The 23,160-nt window shown below is 33.2% G+C and overlaps 1 protein-coding gene across 2 annotated transcripts in view; it reads left to right on the top strand.

The window, feature by feature from the left end:
• LOC132696403 (inactive dipeptidyl peptidase 10) overlaps positions 1–23,160 on the top strand; it is an 81,890-nt gene that overhangs the window by 21,242 nt on the left and 37,488 nt on the right. The window contains exons 2-3 of one of the 2 annotated variants that reach the window (XM_060661214.1): positions 13,921–14,123; positions 14,323–14,389. In XM_060661214.1, the coding sequence (XP_060517197.1) occupies positions 14,098–14,123; positions 14,323–14,389 (93 nt within the window). In that variant the 5' untranslated portion in view covers positions 13,921–14,097. Of the gene's footprint in view, positions 1–13,920; positions 14,124–14,322; positions 14,405–23,160 lie in introns of both variants that reach the window. The other variant, XM_060661212.1, reaches the window with a different exon arrangement.

The raw sequence follows: 23,160 nt of genomic DNA, 5'->3' as shown, positions 1-23,160 counted from the left end.
ATATTTCTCTGAATATAGGTGGTCTTGAATACGGTGCTAAAGGCCTACACCGTCACTGGGCTTTAAAATATTATAGATAATGTACGAGAGCATACTTAGACTATGATATGAAGTTCAACGTTAAGACAACGAAGACCATGGCCATTAGCCAAAACCAAAATATCCTATTTCCATTTCGAATTGACGGTGAATCGAAAGAGACACAAACCCTGATAACGAAATAAGGAATAGGATCGAGCAAGGATTTTTGCTATATGGGCGGCTTCTCTCTGACCGGTACTTGAATCTGATCCTACATCTGATAATAGTAAAATGCTACGTCTGGGGTATCCTGTTGTATGACGTTGAGTTCTGATGTTAAAAGCGGGCATCATGAATAAAATAGAAGCATTTAAGCTTTGATGGAGGATGCTAAGGACGGTGAGAATTACCAATTATGAGGTTCTCTAGAAAATAGGTGGTGAGCAAGAGCTATATAAAATAAAAGTTAGGAAAACATGATATTTAACTCATTTGTCCAGAACACAGGAGGGCGGGGTATTGGAAGTTTGAAGGAAAATGGGGATTAACAAGAAAAGGCTATTTTGGATGAGGAACATCAGAAACGGGATCTCCCTGAACTTCAAACAAGTCATTAGAACCGCACAAGATAGACGTGCATTTGCCAACGTTGTCGCTAAATGAAGACGGCACAAAAAAAAGAACAGCTACCAGGAAAAGGCTTTTTAAATGCAAATATAAGTAGAAGTCCATATCTACGTCTAGATTGAACAAAGGCAGGGTAGACCATCAATGGCCCACTGCTGCTTACATGATTAGCAATCACCCGTAATATCTAGCTACGATTACTATATGTCTCAAAATATATCTATTTTGTATTTCACTTTTCAAAAACCACTTGTTAAAAAATATTAAATAACCTCGTGTCGAGACAATGTTATTTGAAAACTTTTTACAACAAAAAATAGTATTTATAGTAGTTTTATACTGACGTTGACGGGGTCCGGACAACAGGATTTCCGGATATAACAACTTCCCCATTAAATGAAAAGTTGCCTGAAGTATCTTCTTGGGTGGTTACTTCTGGATGGATGCTAGTCTGTCTTTTCGGAGTTAACGACTTAAGTTGCATCGGAAGCAGGGGTCTTCGACTTGGCTGTGGAGGTGGTTGAGGATCATTACCAGAGACAATGCTGAGTGTTGTTGGTTTCTTTCTTCGACATTTACAAATAAGATAGCAAAGATAGCAACTGTGCTTCGTAAAGGGCTTCTCTATCGATGGGATATTGCATTAAGTTAAAACAGATTCCTTCATTACCACCAATTTCTTTGCAGCTTTCCAGATCTTCAGGTAGTGCATCTAGTAAAGAATCGTCATCACGATACAATGTGTATATTTCAGACTCTATTAAGGGTATTCTTAGTAAGAAAACAACTTTATTTTCAGTTTGAAATGCTTCTAGCTCCATAATATCTCGGAATGCTCGAAGTATAGGGTGTGGTAGTGGTAAATAATTTTTTTTTCAAGAATTTTGAAATTTCCCGAAGAGAAGTGGGTAAATAATACAACTACGTAAAACTTTGATTCGTGCGAATGTGATTGCGTTTAATATATCGCTGAGATAAGACTCTAGGTATACATAACTTTCCATAAGGCTTTTGCAAAAATTAAGTGTTCGAATTTGATTTTCGTAAAATGCATCCGAAATATCATCTTGATTAAAAGTTTCCTCGCCGATTCGGAGACTTTGAATTGTAGATTAAAAGATGATGTAAACGATATTTGATTTTTTAACAGCTTTTCGATTCCGTCTTCGTCTTTAGTTACACTTTTTCTATACATTCGTTAAAGTGTTCGCCGTCTGTAGAGATTTCAGGTAACTGATTTACAAATAGTTCCTTAATTAAACCGCGTTTAGTTCTAAAATTATAATTGTCAGTGTCGATAGTTATTTGTGAAAATTTCTCTTCGACGGAGTCAGCAATCCTGGTTAAAAAACTATAATCAGTTTGAATACTTGTTTTGAAGACTGTCATACGAGGAGAAGAATCGCCTAACATTTCTGTGAGAGAAGAGAGTATTTTATTATTATGTCGTATAGCTTCTTGGAAAGGTTCTATTTCCTTTTACACTTTCGGAATCCATTTGTTGTTGGATACTCTTTCTTCATGGTAGAAGATGCCTACTGTATTATTTACTGGAGTAACGAGGAATTGGGGTGCGGCCGTAGAGATCAATCCCAAGATCAGTACTATTTTCATTGCTGCCTTTCGAGGCGGTGATGGGGTTTATCCATTTTCCGGTACAATGAGGCTGTGTTCGTTGTTCCCTCGATTTGGGGGGTCGGAATCTGCCGCCACTAGTTGTAATAATCGTGTTCTAGCAACGTGAACAGATCCTACTCCGAATTTCTGCCTTTCGAAACGGTGATGGAAGGTTCCTTGTTCCTGCACAACTGGGCTGCGATGGTTCTTCTTTTCGTTTAAGGGATTAGAATCCACTATCACTAGTTAGAATACTCGTGTTCTGGAAACGTGAACGGATCCTACTGCGACTGCGCCAATTTATATAATTCACTTTTCAAAAACGACTTTAAAAATTATATATTTATTGACTTTAAATCAAAATTAAGATAAAAATGGACATAATAACCTCTCCATGAGAGAATGTTATTAACGTTTTTCAATAAAAAACAGTATTTATAGTAGTTTCATGCTGATGTTGACGGGCTCGACCGCTGCGGACATATCGTTGACACGGCGTTTTCGCAATCGTTGCACTCTTGCAAGTCAGTGGCATTTAACTCATGTGGGCAACAGGATCTCCGCATATAACATCTATATTTTCTACGACCTTCACGAATATAATTACAGAACGAGTACATTCAATGAGTGACGTAATGAATGCACAACTGATACATAACAGTCAAAACTGACAAACGTCAGAATATGATTAACGTTTCAAATTTACCCAATATAGTCGATCGCTTCAAATCAGTGACTAAAGAATTGGAAACGCCCAAACTCAACAACGACAGTGACTGACGTTTTAAAATGCTACCGTGTATGCCTGGTTAGCACATAACTGTATATTTCAGAGTAGGAAGTAGAAAAAATCACCAAGAAGTATAGAGGTCCTAAATTTAAAATCTTGGTATACCAAATAGCATAGATAGTATGAAATACTTGCTGCGACAAGTTACATCCGTTTTTATTTTCATATCTAACAAGTTAAGTTTCATATTGAATTTAACATTCATAACTTCAATTTCATTCCCTGTCCCTGGATAACAGCACAGCACATTTTGTTTATTCGAATGTAGAGTTACTCACACACATGCAAAACGGAACCGAATAAACAAAACCCGCCTGTTGTTTCAGAGCCCTAAACTTTTATTCATTACGCAGGCAGGATAATAATTCAAAATTTCAACACCGAGCGAGGAGATACGATCGTAGTGTGTGTTTATTTTGCCCAATTGACGTGCATGCTTCATCGAACAAACACGATAAAAGTTTTCTATCTCTTCCCGTTCTCGCCAACGAAACTTAAAAAATTATCGAAACATGCACAGCCGACTATGCGGCAGCGGAAATGGAATTTCGTTCGGATGTGCAACCACGAAGTTAAATTCGTTAGATTTGTCCGGAGACGAGTTTTAGGAAAATGGAAAAATCGGTAAAGCGGAGACAAGAATTTTGGTGCACGAGCAATCGCGAAAAAAGAAATTAAACTTCTTGGCGATCGGCTTGAGGAAACGTTCTCCTTTTGTTGCAAAGCGGGAAACATACAGAACAGTTTCGAGCTGTGCACAATTTCCCAAGATATTGAAAAATGACAACTCTACAAATATATTAAATTTGATCAGTTGATCATATTGTGATTAAAACTACAGGGTCTCACAGCTTAAACGATGCAACTTATTGAAATTAATTTAGTGTTAGTAAAGAGCCTTCTAAAAAAGTGTAAACTACTTTTTGTCTTAAGTATGCCTTACTTAGAATAAATTAAGTTATATACAATATTAACGTCACAGCTCAAATGATGCAAAACAAAATATAACCAAATCAATAGAGAAAAACAACAGCATAATTTGAACTATTCCTGCTAATATTTAGTCGGGCCTCCTTCATTATCGATAATGGCTTGTAGTATTTTGGGTATTGATTCAACTAATTTTCTAGTATACTCCGGGGGAATTGTGTTCCAAACTTCTGTAATTTTTACTTTTAATTCATTCTTGTTAAATATCCGAAATGACTTGTGCTTTGGCTCATTGTCATGATAGAACCGATAATTGTTACCCATATTTAATTTTTCGGCACTAGCGACCACATGCTGTATTAATATATCCAAATGCACATACTGGTCCACATTTCCTTCAATGAAATACATATTGCCTACTCCTGCAGATGACATACAGCCCCATAACATCACTCTACCTCCACTCTGCTTTACCGTAGCTTTTAAATTTTTCTATTTTAATTCTTCCTTAGGCTTTCTCCGTATTGATATTTGCCCATCGGAATAAGTTTAATTTGGCCTCTTCGGCAAATATTGCTGAATTCCAGAAGTTCAAATCACTATCGATATTTCTTCGGTTAAAGAAAGGCTTATTTCTGGCAGTTCGACCAGAATACGTCGAATTGTTTCGGGGTTACACATTTTTCCAAACTGTCTTTCCACTTCGACACACTTTTTTTTTGATAATTCGATACGTCTCTTACAATCCATCTTTCCTCACGTTCATTGAAGATCATATGTGGAGCCAACCTTATTCTCTACCCTATTTTCGTTACAGTACAGTCTCTTTGGCTAAATCCATTGTCATCCCAAGACCCATTAAAAAAAAGGAATTTTACTAAACGATAACGCGTTTTAAAATGTCAAACTAAAAAAAATACCTTCGTAAATTATTTAGACTGAGAAGTTGTTTTTTCCCAAAGAAATAAAGAGACATTTAGACCAGTTAGTTTTTGTCATGGCGAGGGCATTATGTAAGCTGTGAGTCACTGTAGGTAGTTTTACTTAATTAACCGCAGAAATAACAGTCTCGGATAGCGACTACTGTGTGGTCTAACTTGCCTGATGACTTCTTCCAAAGCTCCCGTCTCTTAAAACTGCTTTGCCTTCGGGCTCCCATAGTTAACCTTAATTGGACGGCTTGTTCTTCGGATTCCCGTCTCCGCTTTTGCCCTTTGCGGTTGTGTAGGCTTTAAAGTTAGAGTGTTTTGTAAAGCTGCTATTACTTATTAGCAACTCTAGCACCAAAAAGCTACTGTCCCAGTTATTGCCAAGTAAGGCTGGACGATATCAACTCTGAAACATTATCACAAATACATTGTTGAGAACTTATAGTTTAAGAAATAGCGAACAATGCTTTTTCAACAGTGGTTGAAGCATTACTGATTTTCCTAGTATGGTCTTACAAAATATAAATCACCGTCAAAGATATTTTTTTAGATCATTTTGATTCATTTCTCCATTAACCTGTGGGATGAAATCATTCGCATATATGCAGATATGTTCTTTGCTACAGGTTCACTAGATTGGGCGATTTATCCCAAAGGGGTTACTTTTAAATAGAAATTGCGCCTATAAATATCCTAATTTCGCATATAGCATTAATTGCATTTACTTGCAAATTTATTAGTCACAATTTATTTTTTTTATTTATTTAATTTTCTTTTTTGCGTTTCATATTCGCTACACAAGTATCAACATCTCTCTTGGAAAGTTGGCAAAGCTTAAACATTGAAATAAGGAAGTATTGAAGAATTAGTTCAAATACCCTTTCAAAAATATGTCCCAACCGTAAGACAAATGACAACTATTTTTGCGATTTATACAATATTACGCATTTGATATATATATAATATTTTGTAACGTTTTATGTTAAGGATGTCCACAAGATATGAAAATTTTGAAACAACTTTTTTACAATTAAGGCTTAATACCTCTACATATTTTCAAAATGCAATCAAATATGTGGGTCTTCGCACAAAGAAGAATCTTTTCTCCTGGAAAGGCACAATTCGGCAAAAAATAAAAAAATGTAAAGCCAAGGAATGGATAGTTCAGTGGCACCGACAAAAAAAATTTTTGTTTCTAGGCATGGCGCACATTAAGATGCTTCTATGTAGATACGTCTCAATGTGCGCATTGCTCATTCACTAAAGAATTATTTTTGCCGAAAACTTTAGCAGTATTGGTTAATTATGCAGAAACTAATAGTTAAAATTATCATAGATCTTTAATCTAGCTTGTGTTATCATAAAAAAATTGTAAGCTCGTGGCCTAATTGAGCATTTTATTATGTGAAAATCAATGTATCACCATTATTCAATTTAAAAATAAACAGTTTCAATGTTTAGGTGATATCTGCTCCTTAGTGTGGCGTAAACGTATCAATGTGTTTTGAAATCCGTTATTAAAACATAAATCCTCATCTTTGGAACCTCATTTTAAGTGCCTCACTCGAAGCTTAATCTTACATTAGTATTATTCTCAAATTTGAAAAGACCTCTTCTATGTAAATTTGGAAGAGGAATGTAGTACTGCACTGATCGTTCCATCTCGTATCTCACAATCCCTATTTTACGAAAAGAACTAGAAACCAAACTGAAATATATAAAGAATTGAACCTAAGCATGTTCCGATAAGAAATTGGATCTTGCCATTTAGTAATTCCATGTCCTAGATATAAACAATGAAATGTCAAATGAAAACAGTTACGGAACATCAGCAAAGTAAATCTAGAATTACCATAAAAGCTAGATATCAAATTAATTAAACTAATTTTTTTATTTTATTTTTATTTTTAAATATTTTTTCATTTTTAAATAACAGTCTGTTCAGAAGCAGAAATCAAAAATGTCAAATGTGAAACCAGTCATCGTCGTCCTTCTCAAAATAGAAAAGGTTCAATTTGGACATTTTTACATCGAAAACCAAGTGGTGCCATTATTCTAAGTCGCTGACTCCGCTTTCTCTTTAAAATAATAATGGAAAAATTTTAAACCGAATTTTAATATATTGAATAGGGAAATTTTTGTATTGACTATCAATTTCCAGCTTATTCTAAATAAAAAAAAAATCTTGCGTTTCAAGAAAAATCTTTTTTTTTACGATGCTAAAATATATTTGTCCAGTACAGAGCCGTCGTAAAAAAATCCTTGCATAACAACGATCGAATTTAATGGAAAATGTCGACGTTCTAAAAGCTTCTAAGCAACTCCGGCATCTCTTTTCGTCTGTTGTTACAACAAAACCTGCAATCAAAGCAACCGTAAAACACAACAGCACAAAACAGCAGCGGCTCAAACAAAGTACTTAATTTAACAGGCAATTTAATACCCCGCAATCTGATAAAGTGTGAGTTAAGCGTTTTGGTCAGTGGACGGGCGGCAAAATTGGTTTTCGAGCCTCGCAGGTATATTAGGGGTTGTTGGGCTTCTCCTGTTAAATACCGTTACTTGGATATAATGCTGCATTTGGTTAAACCGGCCTATCCCACATATCTTACATGCAGATTTGTGGTTTTTATACACACTAATAGGAGTTTCAATTATACCTATTTCTAATGAGGAAATTCTTTTTTATCCTTGTTTATATGTAATGTCTAAAAAATGTTCGGGCCTATTGTGGACCTCTGTGCTGTCCTTGAAGGCCTATTCTTATAGAAATATTTTTATATTGCTATGGTTTCCATTGCCTTTGTAAGTATTGTAATTATAATTAACCAATGTCCAGATGCAAAGTCCTCTTGACCTCTCCAATAATGAGAATTGCGCGAACTGTGGGAGTTCTGAAGACTTACATGTTCCAACTCAGAGACAACTGCATAAAAAGTGGATTCAGGTGGTGTGGGGTGTGGGGGTATCACTTTATAGGGATAATGCTCATTGAGTGTACAAGAACGATCGGATGCAAATTTTTATCATTGCGTAAAATTGAACTGATTCATTTTAATGCCGATCTAATTAGGTTAATAGTTTTTAGACTGTTGGTGTCCAATGGACAAAATTAATAAATATTTAAATGTTTTAATTCTACTCTGTTCCAAATGATTTCGTGAATCTCAGTTCTAGGCAATATTTATTTATATCTCTCTGTCTATTAAAATGTAAAACCTCGTTAGTCAGAGAAAATAATTTATGAAATAACTTTTCCTGAAGTGGACATTTCAGTTACGTCTTGTTTCTTACTGTGGACATGAAGTTTAATTAAATGTTTTAGTAAATAGCGCTTTAGTACCGAAACTAGTAGTACACAGTACCCAATAGATATTCGCAAATATTAGCAGACCAGGTACTGGTGCAAAGCCCAATGGTCAAAATCTGTTTATGATGAGTATTGTCCAAGCATACAAACCAGTCCTTTCTCTCAACGTTGATATTGACAATATTTGCTAAATTGGAATTTTCTCATGTTATTCAAACTTATGCACGAACCAAGTTTTATTATGCCAAGTTCATTTGGAACAGAGAGAAGTGGTTTTATTAAGCGAGTAGGTCTTGTCAGCTTATGAAGAACGATTTGCGAGAGTTTCTGGATTAGGCGTTTCCGACGGCATTTAAACATTCTGTATAACTTACAAATTATAGCCAGTAAACTTCTTGTTGACTGCAGTTCAGTGTTATGAATTGTTATCTGCTACCTTATATAACTTGCTTTAAAAATTAGGCAAATCTTACAAGGACATAAATTACTAAATTCAAACTGTTTAAGGACTACGTGAAAATTGGATGGTTATCAGCGATATTCCTTTAGAATAAGACAACCAAACGATTGTCTTCTCTTTCTTTTTTCGCTCATTGTTTTATTTTATTACCGAATGTTACGTATTTTACTTTTGAGAATAAATTCAATTTACACCGTTATGAGTAGTAGCCTGAAACTAAAGGTTAAACTGAAACTGTATCAGAACTAAATTAGAGTAGAAAATTGAGAGCTGACTTGAGAAAATTAAATAGCACTAGAAGTTCGAGCACAAAAATTATCAGATGATCGAGCTTTCACTATTTTCCAATATGTAGTTATTTACATACATTTTTGAACAAATAAGGTCATATAAATATAAATATAAATAATATAAATATAATAATATAAATAATAATTAGATAGGATAGCGATATTTTGGCAAATTTGCTAAGATGCATGCCCGCCGATTAATCTCTTATTCTTTAATTTTTATGAATACATCACCGTTTATCCAATATGACTCTATTGAGTACAATGGTGAATTGATTTATCAAACAAAATAATCGAACTATAGAAAATTGGGTTGCACCCCCTAGTCGTAGGATAACATTTGAACCGGGGTATGGTCTTTTATCTTTGCTCCCAGTGAGCGTGTAGATGTCAGATTTTTGGAGTTTCGTTGTTAGAAAATGAATGTCTATATAAGTTTATTCAAGCGTGTTAAGGAAGTGACGTAAAGCGACACCCGAATCCCAGAGCTTTAGGAAAATTCTCACCGGAATTGGAATGGTATTGGAGAAAAGCTAAAAGTTTAAAGAGGCAAAGTTGAGTCGAGTTTTGGGATATATTTAGTTAAACGATCAAACTAAATTGCTACAAATTATATGGCACTTTCTATTGAATTCTGAAACTTAACGTTTAACTCTGGAACCTTGGCTAAAATTTTACAGTACAAGTGGGATGGGTTCTTAAATGTTTTGATGTTACGAAACTTTGAAATTGCAAGGACAAGAACTGACCAATTGATGAATACATTGAGATATTGTACACTGCATTACCGCTTATTTTGGTATTTTTAATACCACATAACGATAAAAAAAAATACGCATACAACACCGACATTTTTTTAATTTCCATTTTACAAAATGTCCGCGCGAATTCATTGTCCAAAAAGATGGTACCACCACACAGACAACGTATAAAAATTGAATCCGTAATTCGTTGGCAGGTCCCACACATTTATATTATAATATATAGATACTTAATTAAAAGATAATTATTATAATTAAATATAATTTTAAATTATAATATTATATATTGTTGCCACCAATTGTTGGCTTAGTTTAGTATAATTTGCTATGGTTCCGGTTTTTTCAACAAAAGATTTTATTTCTCATGTTAAGCGCGCATCTTCAAAATTCCAAACCTGGATTCGCTGTCCATAATCCGGTGAAAGCGGATAAATATAATACCACCGATTTAAATAATATGTCCCCGACCTAAGCGGAACGCAACGACATCACAGAAAGATATTTTAAGGGAAAAAGGAACGGGTATTAATACGCCATTTTCAATCAAAGTTATTTCCGATCCATGAGTTCCTTCGCAGAAAACGCCCGGAATACCGAAGCGACCGATAACCTGGAAGTTCCGTCGTCGGTAAATAATAACTCAATTTTAAGTGGCTGAGGAATTTTTAGTTAGTTTTTCGATTTCGGCAGTTGCCGATTTTGGTGAGATGCATTCGAAATGAAACGCCTTCTACTTCGAGAGAAATAATTACTAGTTTTGAGTTTTATTTCATTTGTTTTCGATAACTTTTTTCGAAATTATGTAACAATTTTTTTACGTCATAATTTTCTCTCTCCACTCGCCCTTCTGAGTTGCTGTGTCTTTTGTGGTGTGTTCGATCCCTGCCTTCCAGGATTTTGAGGATATTATCTTCTTCTATTCTGCGTTCGATACATTAATGTCTTTATCAGATTTCTATCCTATCCAATCCAGTTGCGTCGTCTATAGTCGTATATACTCGATCTGTTCTATTTCGAATATTTCCGTTTCGTATATGCTATATTCTAGATATTGCGCAGGATCATCTCAAGTTTATTTCCAAGCCTCTTTATTCGCCTGTGTTTCAATAAGTTGCCAGAACGGGTTTCCATAGTTTAAAATGTGCTCCACTTTAACAGTGTGGACGAACTGTCAATTTTTAATTGGGATATACATATGCTTATGCTTAGACCAGAAATATAGTGCTCTTACCACCGAGACAGTGATTAACTTTGCCTACTCGTTGTTACTCCAAAATCGCAGCCCCTCACCTTATTATGCCGAGCAGAGCCTTACTCGTAACCATTCCAGTACCGTCCTAGGAATTTATCCACCTACACTAACAAGCGGGATATTAGTATGCTTTCAATCTTTTTCGCCCCGCAATTCTTGAAACATGTACATAAAAAAATTAGTACAAAGTAAGAATCTATTATGTTCTATTTCATTACATTTCTTCATATATCATTATTAATATACAATATGTTAAATATAATAATAATAAAGGATCAGTCATTTAAAGAATCGTCACTATCGTTACTGTCGTCACCTAGTTCAATGATCAACTCCGCCACTAATCGTTCTCGATAAACATTTTCTTCTTTCATTACTCGTTTTTCACAGTTAGCCCAGCTTTGTACTGATATTTTAGCGACCTCTTGCCGTATTACGTTTATGATACACTAAATTTTGGTGCAGTATTATTTCTTCTTATATGCGCTTTCAACTAAAACGAAAATCGTCTTAATCGGGTTAAATACACAATGATACGGGGGTAATCTTAAGATTTTATGTCCGTTTTGTTGTGCTAACGAATCGATCTTGCGGTCTTTATTAAAATGTTTTAGTTTTAATAATTCCAAAAGTTGCTTTTTCGTGTAGCTCTCTTCAAAATATAAAGCATTAAAGAAATTCTTTAATGCCTTCTTTATTTCTTAATAATAATTTTTGGTCGTATTATACCACATTCCCGTTTTATTTAACTTCATTAATCAACTCTTACTAAAGCACCAGCTTAGCAATCTTCTCCCTAGCGTGCGCTGCAAATAGTGGTGTATAGGTGTGTATTATCTCATTCCTAATCCTTTCTTTTTTTATTTCCATTTCCATTGTCCATTTTTGCTTTTCTTCAAATATTGAAAACATGCAAGTTCACTTTAAGTGGTTGACAATATTGTGGATGAAACTCAATTTAGCGATTGTATGTAAATTTTGTCCCCAACCTCTTCTTAGTAACCGTCTTCTGTATCTTATAAACTCATATTCGCCTAACGCCGTGAAGTAGTTTTTTACCACCATTACACAAAACTTCTCTATTCCACAGAAGCTTTACACATAACAGTTAGAATTGTATAATACATTTACGCTCAATAGCCCAATTTAATTCAATTTGTTCTTTTTACACAATATTATTTGAGAAAATTTGTAGTTTGTAGTTTTTTGTTATTTTTGTTTGTTATTGTTGCAATATTTCTCGTGGGGATGTTATTTTTTAGTAATTATAAATAAGGGTTGAGCTTCGATCTCAATTTTATCTGTTTCCTCGTTTATTATATTTTGTGTGGATGTATTATTAACCAATTTTAACTTGGATTTGAGTTGTGCAAAATAAAATTACTATTATTAATTACATTTTTGTATTTATACATGCATAAAACAATATAATCAAGATAATGATAGGTAATGAAACATCAATAAAAAAAATAATCATCAATAATGAAAAACAAATTAAAATTTTGGACAGCATTGCTTATTTTCATGTTTCGGATATACGACTTTGGTGACAAGACCAAACATCATGTCTTGGTCAATTAATTCCAGATACGTATTCATACATGCTAATCTATATTTGCTGAACAACACGATGGCTAAGATCTAGTTTTAGTAGGGTGTTGGAGTTAATAAACTTGAATATTAGGAGTCTTGCCTTTTCCCTCTAGAAATAATTTCTAAAGGTGTCCTTTTACAACGTCCTTTGTTCACCAATAATATCCCATATAAAGTTGTTACGTTATGATTAAAACCTTTGGCATTAAATTTACCTCTAAGACAAAGGACAAGTATTCTCCGGAGTATTTTTAAACATATCATTTAAGCACGAGAATTTTACTTATTTTATTTTTGTCTCATTGTTCGTCGATGTTTCCTTACATAAAAATTTATTTCTTAGCGAGATTTCTCCTATTGCTCGTAATAATAATATTTTTTGCGGCGCCAACTGAATAATGTTTCTTTCTTTGGATGAGAAATTCATGTAACCTTGGGCAATAGGTAAATTTAGATTTTAGTTTCTAATCTCTAGCTGGGAGCGATCATTAATTTTGCATTAGGGTTTGATAAATTGATCTGGAAACGTGATTTATGATTTCGTCTGAAAGGTTACGTAGATGCAGGGTCAAAAGGAGGCCAGAAATATTACGTTAAAAGTCAGATCTACCCCGTTTTGCCCATTTCGTTAATTTGTTGTTTTTGCTTTGTAATTGATAGGTTTGATAGTAACATAAGCTGCGTTGGACCGCTGATAACAAGAATTCATTATTTCATTTCTTTCTCTTAACTGCAAAATTTTTAAAATTAATGACATCATTTTAAGCATAACCACTTTTCCCAACACATTGGGGTGAAATATTTTATTTTTATCTCTATTATCAACTTCTTATTTTTCTATAGCAAATTGAAATGGAATCATTGAATCTGATTGGAATTCTTGTACAAATTCTCAAATTTTGTGCGACCACTACTACCAAACTAACCAATGAAATTGCAGTTGCTACCAAGAAGGAAATCAAGCATCCGGTAAAGCAGACACCAAAGTTGCACACAATGTAAATGTCATTGAAGCTACAACTTGGCAGCTAAGCTGAATTGGCAAACTTAAATATTAATCCATTTACGATTTACATCTGCAGGTCTTATATTTCTAGTCAATTATCATAATAATAAGATATTTAGTAATAATACACACTCCATAGCAATATATCACAAGTTCTGCTAGCTGCTAAATGCATTGTAAAATTTAGGTCCTCCGCCGTTCTGTCAAGAAATGCTTTTTAATACAACCGGTGAAATAATATTTAAGTAAATAAAAATTTAATACATTCAAAGAGAACCGCAAGAATCTGACGTGATAATTTTACTCTAAATTACAGTTTTATTTTATTTTTCAGATTTTATTGGGAAAAACTTATATTGGTGGCGGCGACCAACACTTCCGGACGACGCAACTGATACTAATAATTTTTCGAAAAAGTCCCCGCTGGCTTTTGCACTAGAATCGGGACAGTGGCGGCGCAAGGGGTACACGGGAGGGCGGCGCCAGTGACGGCTCGGCCGACTGCAACGAAATGCACGCCAATGTGCATGCCGACAAGTAAAGACAATATAATTATTCTTAACACAAATTTGCTTTAATAAAATAACTATAAGCAAATAATGTTGTAAACACAATTTAAAATCACAAAAATTTGCTTCCCCGGCTAAGAAAAATATTTGAATTTCCGATTAGGACAAAAAATGGCCGAGAATTATTGCGAAAGCGCTAATACCAATTTTGTGTTGGATTTTTCCAGAAGTTCTTGGCGGCTGCCTCCAGACGAAACTTTACAGGTCGCTGATCCCAAGGCCAAAAAGGCTGAGGTAGGTGACGAAGAGGTCAGTACTCCAAAATGGACTTTGAGGACCACTGCACCGTGACACGTATTTGAGTCCAGTAGACGTTATTTTGTTAGGCGACCACGAACAGGCATTCTCTTATTTCTAAATTCCAACCAAAACTTTCTAAAGTAAACAAACCTCTAAATAACGAAATCCATGAGAATAGTGCAATTTCCAGGAAATTTATTTTATCTGATACACGGTATTATCCTAGTTGCGAACATTTTATTTCAGCGATTTCGATTTCCAGATTTTATTTTCGAACTTTTGTTGAAAGATTGTTATTGTCAATCGGCTTGTGCATATTGTCGCATATATCTTTGAGTGACTGGGGTTCGATAGAGAAAATTATCAACATTTGAAACATTGAACCTTTCGTCCCAAAAAAAAACAATATTTCCTTTATATTAACTCATAGATCGCAACAAAAATTAAGACATGTCTCTATATTACAGATGAACTCTGTAAGTTGGTTCATGAATTCAATCAGTAAAGTTATCAAAACTTCTCGTTCATATGTAATGTTTGATAGAACAGGATATGATTTTTACTTGGTTATACTTTGACTTTTGAGAATATAAAAAGTGTTATTATTAAAAGATATATTTTAGTTGGTTATAACTAGACATTTTGATTCAGTTCATTGGTATTTTATTTATTACCTTACTATTTATTTATTTACTTAATTTTTTAATATGCATTTTTAAACAGGAGTATAGGTCATACATAAATAATATCTAATATTTTAATAAAACCTGTTCGTGGTTTCACCTCCTAGTATTCCCTTTTCGATTTTTAACAGTCCACAATCAAACTTGCATCCGGAATGGACTAGTGGTATGTTAAGGAATGAGTACTGACTATGAATTTTAGTATATTAAACTAGATATAGTATTCCTAGGCTAGTTTTAGAGAGACTTGATTAAACAAAGTCTAAAAGGCAAATGTTATCTTATTTCTCAGACGATTTTGATCCAATTTTTAATTTTTAATTAGAATTATGGGATGTCGGCCAATTTTTAAAAGAATTATCAAAAATGTACTGGGCGTGCACGAAGAACCGAAAAAATAATAATGTCTCTGTCGGTAGCCTAAAATATCTATGTGTCTACGTCAATGCAAAATGAAAACCTCGAAGGCTGCAATGCGTTGCTTCATTATGCTTCAATTCTAAAAAAGATATTTCTTGAGCTTATTTTAAGAAAAATACTTCTCGTAAACCTTTGTTCTAAACAAATTTTAAAAACAAACAATTTAACAAGAATTAAAATATACGTTGATATGAAGTTTGTTCTTAAAATGTACCCAAGAATTATCCCCTTCACCATTGACACGTCATAAAGAAACAACCAGCTACTCGTTTTTGCTTTTCACAAATTAAGTAATTTAATTATTTTAAGTAAAAAGGCGAATAATTGTTTCTTCTTACTAGATGTAACTTGCTAACAGCAAAGGAAATAAATATTTAAAAATATCAAACTTGTCATTATATATACTTAAAGTAACAGATAACGGTAATACATACTTAAAGTACATAATATCAACATACATTATGTATGTTGATATTATGGACTTTAAGTTTTGAAACCATAATCCGAAATAGGTCACTTTTATTGACGGTTTAGATTTAGAACATTAGAAGTTGTTCCAAAGTTCGCTTCTTATAGAACTTTTTGGAAAGAGTTTGCTTCTCAAGCTCGGTAGCACTTAATTTTCATTGACGGCAAAGGGAAATTTCTTCTACATTCTTTTAATAACAAAGTCAATAAGTAATTGGATAATAAATTCAAATATTTTGGACCAAATTACATATTCAGCAATAATGCTCGCCTCGTATTGGAATTATTAAGAGTAGCGTAATCAGATATTTAAGTTTAAGTACCCTACATTGGGTAAATAAATCTTCAACTCATATAGAGACATTTGTATAACGAACATTTTTAAATCAATTGTTCGAATCTATAATTCGCATCTTAGTTTACCTTTATCTAAACCTTTGCAATTGGGTAGTGCGATAAATAAACAAACTATTGAGTCGCAAGAAAAAAGAAAAGAACAAAAGTGAAGTGAATCGTGAATTTGTTGGCAACTGACTCTGACGTATTTTTCTGTGCACTTGCCAGGAGCGCGATTTATGTTGTCCCGAAAAATTTTTCCAATAAAAAGTTATTTAGTGTTTTAATTTACGAAAACGGAAAAAGACTTCACAGCGGCGTTTATAAAAATTGGCCAACAACTACAATTAGTTTGACGCATTTAGGAAGACCTTTAAAATAAGATTTCGATAGCACAATTTGAGTAGTGTAAGTTTACACGAGGGTAGATAGTTATATATTTATAATGGTACACCAATAATTCTTTTGGCTAGAGAGTTTTTATAAAATATTTTTTAAGCATGAATTTTGAAATCTTTGAATATCTGCGACATATAGTGTAGAATGAATTATAGTTGCCGATTGGAGATTGTTTCTACTCCATAGTATTTATAATACGCGTAGCAAGCTTTAGCGTCCTTAGTTACAAACTAAACGATATTCATTTGGTTAGTTGCAGTTGCTAAATATCTGAAATTGTTTTCATATTTTTCATATTTTTTGTCATTTTGTTAAAGATTTCATTTTAAGCGATTCCACTAAACATCAAAAATAATATGGCCTACTTCGATCTTCGATCTCCTAAGTGAGGATGTCACACCCATACGAATGTCATCCGAATTTCTTCAAATGCTACTTAGTTTTTAAAAACTTTTAAATAAATTCCTTCAAATGAATTCTATTTACATTAACCAGTTAGTTGCTAGACTGGTGAAGCGTTTAAAGAACTTGAATCTATGGAGTTCAGGATGTATTTAATTAAAGAAAAGAGGCTGCTTGGAAATTCAATACTAAATGAACCTCTAGCGATAGCAGTATTGGGACAAGTTGGAATGGCAATGATTTTCCAACAAATTGGAACTCTTTTACATTAATCGCTATTAAAATCGAAACTATTCAAATGGGACGTATATCGCAAGAGACATATTTTTAAGAAAAATTGAATCCATATTTCCATTTTTTTTTTCCATATTTTTTAAACGAGTGGATCTACCTAATTAATAAAATGCAACAAACATCACTCCTTTTACAGACGCAGATATGCACGATATAAACGACATCCATCTGTGTAATAACGATATTTTAAGACTAATGGAGACCAAATAGCCCAGAAATAATAAACCGATTCAGATGGAATTTTCCTTTCAATAACTTCATTGTCACATTTTCCCAATGAATGAATTCCATTTCATGGATAGACTGAATTGCCGAATTGATTGCTCCCTTTGAATAGGTGGGCATTTAACTTTTCGGGCTTAAATTTCGCATTCTATATAAATGAGGTAATTTATTATTCAATATTTGTCACACCGCCATATCCTTTATGCTGAATTTAAATTATTTAATGGATTGGCCCGAATAACAAAAATACACAAAACACAAACGTCGACAACAATGTAAATTAAGATAAAAAAAATTCTGATTTCGCATATTTTTAGATTATGGAATGCAGGATTAAATAATTTATATAATTTCCTTTCAATCACAAGAGTTTCTAATAAGTTCGAAATTTCGAAACAAGGAAAGTAGTACAAACACAATATTTCCTCATTTTGTAACTCTCATTAATAAACCTTAGGAATATTTCCATAGTGGGTAACGATACGGTCTATGTCTAATTATATCCAGTTTTTCAAATATTTTCAATGTATGAATAAATAAAAACTTATCTATTTAGTTAATATCGATGGCCTAACTAATTGACTTAGTAAATAGAAAATTAGGCTATCGGAATATTTTAACTCAAATATAGGTAGTAGGGTCAAACTAGCCGGTGACGCATAAAAAAATCACAGAAACTCCCTTTTTTGGACTATAATATGGTATCTGATATATGGTAGCCCTTTGCACGCATTGTCTAACTCAAGAAAAAAAGTGGAATTTCTTCCTTTCTTCCAGGCGCAAAAAATTAATCTTTTTAAAGTTAAGTGGGACTTAACCTTTATGAAATGATCAACTGAGAATACTACAAATTTTTGGAAACACCGTGGTTAGATAAGAATTTTCTGTAGTATTAAATAAGCGCCATCATAACGTATGGTGTAACTCAGGGCTACCCAACCCCAAGTCCCCGCGACAAATTAATAAATAAAATTTCTTTTAAATATACTACAGTATTGTCATATCACAAATATCAAAACTGAAATGACGTAACGTAACGTAAATTCAATTGCATTCTTCAATAATTACATAAATCTTAAAACAAATTTAATTTTTTTCATTTTAAAACATTCGAAATTTCTAAAATCCCAATATTTTTAAATACCATAACAAATTCGCATCAGCGGTGTAGGGGTTCATGGAATTGATTTCGTGCCGATGGCATTCCACAGTTTTTTTTTATATTCTAAGCGAGCTGTTGTTACGTTTTCGCGTTGGAATTTTTCAATTTAAAGAAAAACGCGGTCGGCGAGCGGCCCATCCGTTATCCATTTCAGCAAAAATGCCGTAACGGGAACATTAAAAGTCTCTTAAATCAGATTAGTATAACGTTTTCAATTTCCAGTTAATCGCGGCCCTTGTTAAAAGAACCGTTCCGTTATTTTCAAAAAGCAATTATCAATTAAAACTTTTTAATTAGTCGCTGGCCTCTTATGCAGTTTTTTTATGTCGACAATTCTGGAGGTCATTGTTAAAAATTAACTCTACTCTCGAAATAAGTATTTCGCTAATGTTGCAAATAACCACAATTACTATAAAAAATCACCATTATTTGTTAATATCTGTGAATGCAAAGTAACTTTAAAAGTTGTATATCCCAAGAATGTTTCTGCAATAACTCATGTAATTATGTTATTTTCAGCTCAGATTTACGTAAGTATGAACTTTTCCTAACAATTACTTCTCTTGCATTATACGAATTTCACATTGACACAACAGCTTATATATGAATATGAAGACAAATGATATCAGATTAGTAGTAGTAGATTAAAATTTTCTTCTCATTTAAATTACATACAGACTTTTAAAAAATTGAAAAAAGAACTGTTTCACCGGATTTATTAGCTTGTCTCCTAACACTATAAATGGTTAATGGTTAATTTTTAACACGTACATTGCTAATCTCATAAATTCAAACCTTAGAAAGTATTTTTTCAGTATTAATGTTAACACGATTTCGGCACCAATAATTTAATACAATAAAATATGAAAAACACTGTTTAAGTTATCTCATTATTATAAAGGATTCTCAATCAAAAAATATTGGTGTCATTATTGATGTTAATAAAATAAAATGTTAAATATAAAATGTAAATAAATACGTCCAAATATGGTGGTGGTGGTCCCATTACTGTATCTGCTAACATGACAAATTACAAAAAAAAAGTAACTGTAGAATTTTTCATTCACCATCACTCGAGAATTCACCATTCCGCAGTCGTATGGTTAGTTTCATCATCATTACGACGATTGCGGATTACTCCTGGTAGAGGTATAACGAGAACTGCTAATAATACAAAAATTACTTCTGGGGAACTTTATTTAAACCACCATGGAGAGTCCCAAAAAAAAAATTCAAAAACCCAACCAACCTCCTAAATTTATATCATGAAAATCCCCAGTTGCCTGCCCTCTGGCGTTAAACCGTAAAATTTACAAAAATAATAATAAAGGTTTAAACGTGAGCACCCTAGATGGCGCTTTTCAAAAATTAACTTAAAATTGACTTTTGACAACAGTAACTTTCCACACCAGCTAAAAAAACTTCAAGTTCATTTTAGATTGCATCAATTTATCTTATATTGTGTACAGTGTTGTTGATAGGACAAAATGAACTCTGATTTAGTCACAAACACTTTTATTTGTTTATGTTTGTTTGTGTTAATTTAAAAATAACTAAAATAGAAATCTAAATCTAAACAAGTGTTGCCTCACTGATTTCTGGGCATGCACTTAAGCATACTGCAATCAATGCTCTTTAATGGTGCTAACATGTTTTGAGGACGGTTTCTGTTTTAACTTCATTAGACGGTGATTAGCCGTTTAGAACATAGATGGTACTGCAATTATCACTTCCCTAAATAATAAAATTAAAATGTACTTCTTCCCCGACATCCTTAGTAGTTTTAAACGTAATTGGGCAGTATTTATGCTCTCCTATTATTAACTAATTATGTTCGATATTTTTAAATATGTAATCAAAGATCACTTAATTTAGTTGATTAGACAGATTTAAACTAACCAATACCTATATCAACAATGCCTTTTATTTATTTTCTGTTTTTTTTATTCTTGTAATTTTGTGCGTCCCATACTCTTATTTAATAGTTTTGATTAGTTTTGGTAAGTTGAATTGAATAAATTATCTCTGTGCATTTATTACAACGTTCATGATGTTTTAAGTGTAGAATGAGAAACTACCTACGTCTCTATGGAATACGTTATAAAATTACATCGGGTGAGTTGTTAAACTAGAATCAACATATCTTCTTTATCGTACAACCAACCAACAATACACATAAACGGAATGTTCATTAGTTTTGAACCACAACCATGTACCATGTAGCAGATAAATAGCTTAAATTGGTTTGGCAAATACATAAGGTAACGAAAAATTAGCCTTTTTTATATAGATTCGGCAGCAGAATGGGGTTCAAACTAACTAATTAGAATGAAAGGAATATTAAAATTGAAAATTGACAAATTTTTCGTGTGCTTTACACTTTGTGACGTTGGGAGTTAAATTGTGTTACTGCACCATAAGACTTGTCGCGTTACTTAGGTGCATCAATATATGGTTTTAGCCAATGAACTTTAGAAATCGATAGAGTTAACACTCATAATTCAAGGATATTTAATGAACCAATTTATATAATTGAAAGGATTATCAGCGCAGTCAAAACATGTTCACGCTCACAGTCTTTTTATTATAAATCGATTTAAAAAGTTGAAATATGAGGAAAGGATGGGGTTTTCGTTGCGAAAATAGATTTTGGTTCAGCGTCGTACATTTAGTTTTGATCAGGACGCTGATTCGTCCCAAAAAGTTTCCTATTGCTAACCTCGTATATACAAAAGCCGAGACAAAAAAACTAAGTATACTTTTTTTTACGAATTCTTCAAGTACATTGGCATAATTAAGTGAAGTTTAAGTAAATACATAAAATAAATTAATATTGCTTTAACTGGTATGGATAGTCGACTATGCCTTTTAACATTTTTTAAGTTTGTATCTGTGCCGCTAGGTTGCGTTAATCCTATGGTCGTATAAAACAAGCATTTTTCTTTGAGAATTCTCGGTTCAAGTAACAAAAAAATACATTAGTGGGATGGAGAGAGATCTCACTATTTCACCCTTTGGTGTGTACTTTTTGAGTCATTGGAGTCGTACAGTCAGAGGACGTTTGATCTTGTGAGAGAATAACCAGTTGTAATTTAGCTTCAAAATATATATCAACTTAGGAGCAATTTTAAGAAGTAATTAGATTGATGCCTCGAGTGCATCTATCAAGGTGTTCTTGAATGCAGTGAGTGGTATTTTGGAGAGACCAAACGAAACACCAAACATGAAAAACACACATGGAAGGGCAAAACTTTCACGTCTCTAATAGCAGATAATGTTTAGCAACCACTAATGAGGTGTACCAATGCTGGGGTTCTTAATAGACAACCTCAAGTTTGCCTGCACCCAACTCGGTCACCGATAAAAAGTTTGAAGTAGTACATAATTCATAGTCTGGGGAATTATTTCTTTTAGTTCTTTTACTTTCAACAACACTTACATATTGCCTCCCACACAAAAGAGGCAATTAAAAAAAACAAAAGTGGAAAAAAGCGAGATGCAAAATAAAATGAAAAGGAAAGTAAGTCATATCCAGGTCGATTCACGTAATATCATGTCATAATCAAGCAAAATTAATTTTCTGGTATTTCCACTGGTTTCGATATTTTAATCTAATTTTTTTTTATTGAAACATAACATAACCGTGCGATTAAACCTTCTTAGAGGCTGCAATTCTTGGATGGATTTTTGCTGCATATTAATGCTCTTGGCATAGGTATGCCAAGTAAGATTAGCCAATATTAAGGTTTGATTTATTTGATTTATACAATGTTTGATCTCTTTTAGAGTAGGCATTGTCATTCTTTGTAAGTAACGTTTTAGTTGTTAGCCGCTGAAAGCATAGTTGCCTCACGTCCAGGATTTACGTTGCTTGGATATCTGTAGGGTTTTCTGCACATAGTCTTAAAAATCCATTTCTACATATATAACATTTAAGTCATTGACCAAAGAAAAATACAACGTCTTCAAAGGTTGTGTGTTAAAGTCACTCAAATATTTGAATCTATATAGCATACATAAAACTAGACGATCAAAATGCGGTAATCTATCCCGGTCTACAGAAAATGGAATCACCCGATACAATAATCATAATATCGTTTCATCTGCTACTGTTGTCATCAGTATTTATGTTAAATAATTAACAAAAGCATATTTACATATACAAATTTATTAAAGTATTCGGCGCGACTAAAATAACGTGCTCGTTCAAAAAATCGACAAAATCCAATTTGTAATGTATTCCCTCAATAGCCAAAATACGGGACCCACGCACGCTTGGGCTAAAAATAGGATTTATAGGTATTTTACCGAACAAATGTTTTAGCTGATTAAGTTTTTAGGCGAATTAAATTCACATGTTGTTAAAAGCTATCGTG

The sequence above is a fragment of the Cylas formicarius genome, unplaced genomic scaffold, assembly GCF_029955315.1.
Source record: "Cylas formicarius isolate icCylForm1 unplaced genomic scaffold, icCylForm1.1 PGA_scaffold_1__22_contigs__length_36826433, whole genome shotgun sequence".
Lineage (NCBI taxonomy): Eukaryota > Metazoa > Arthropoda > Insecta > Coleoptera > Brentidae > Cylas > Cylas formicarius.
Note: the sequence above shows the minus strand (reverse complement) of the source record. Positions and strands in the feature narration are given on the sequence as shown.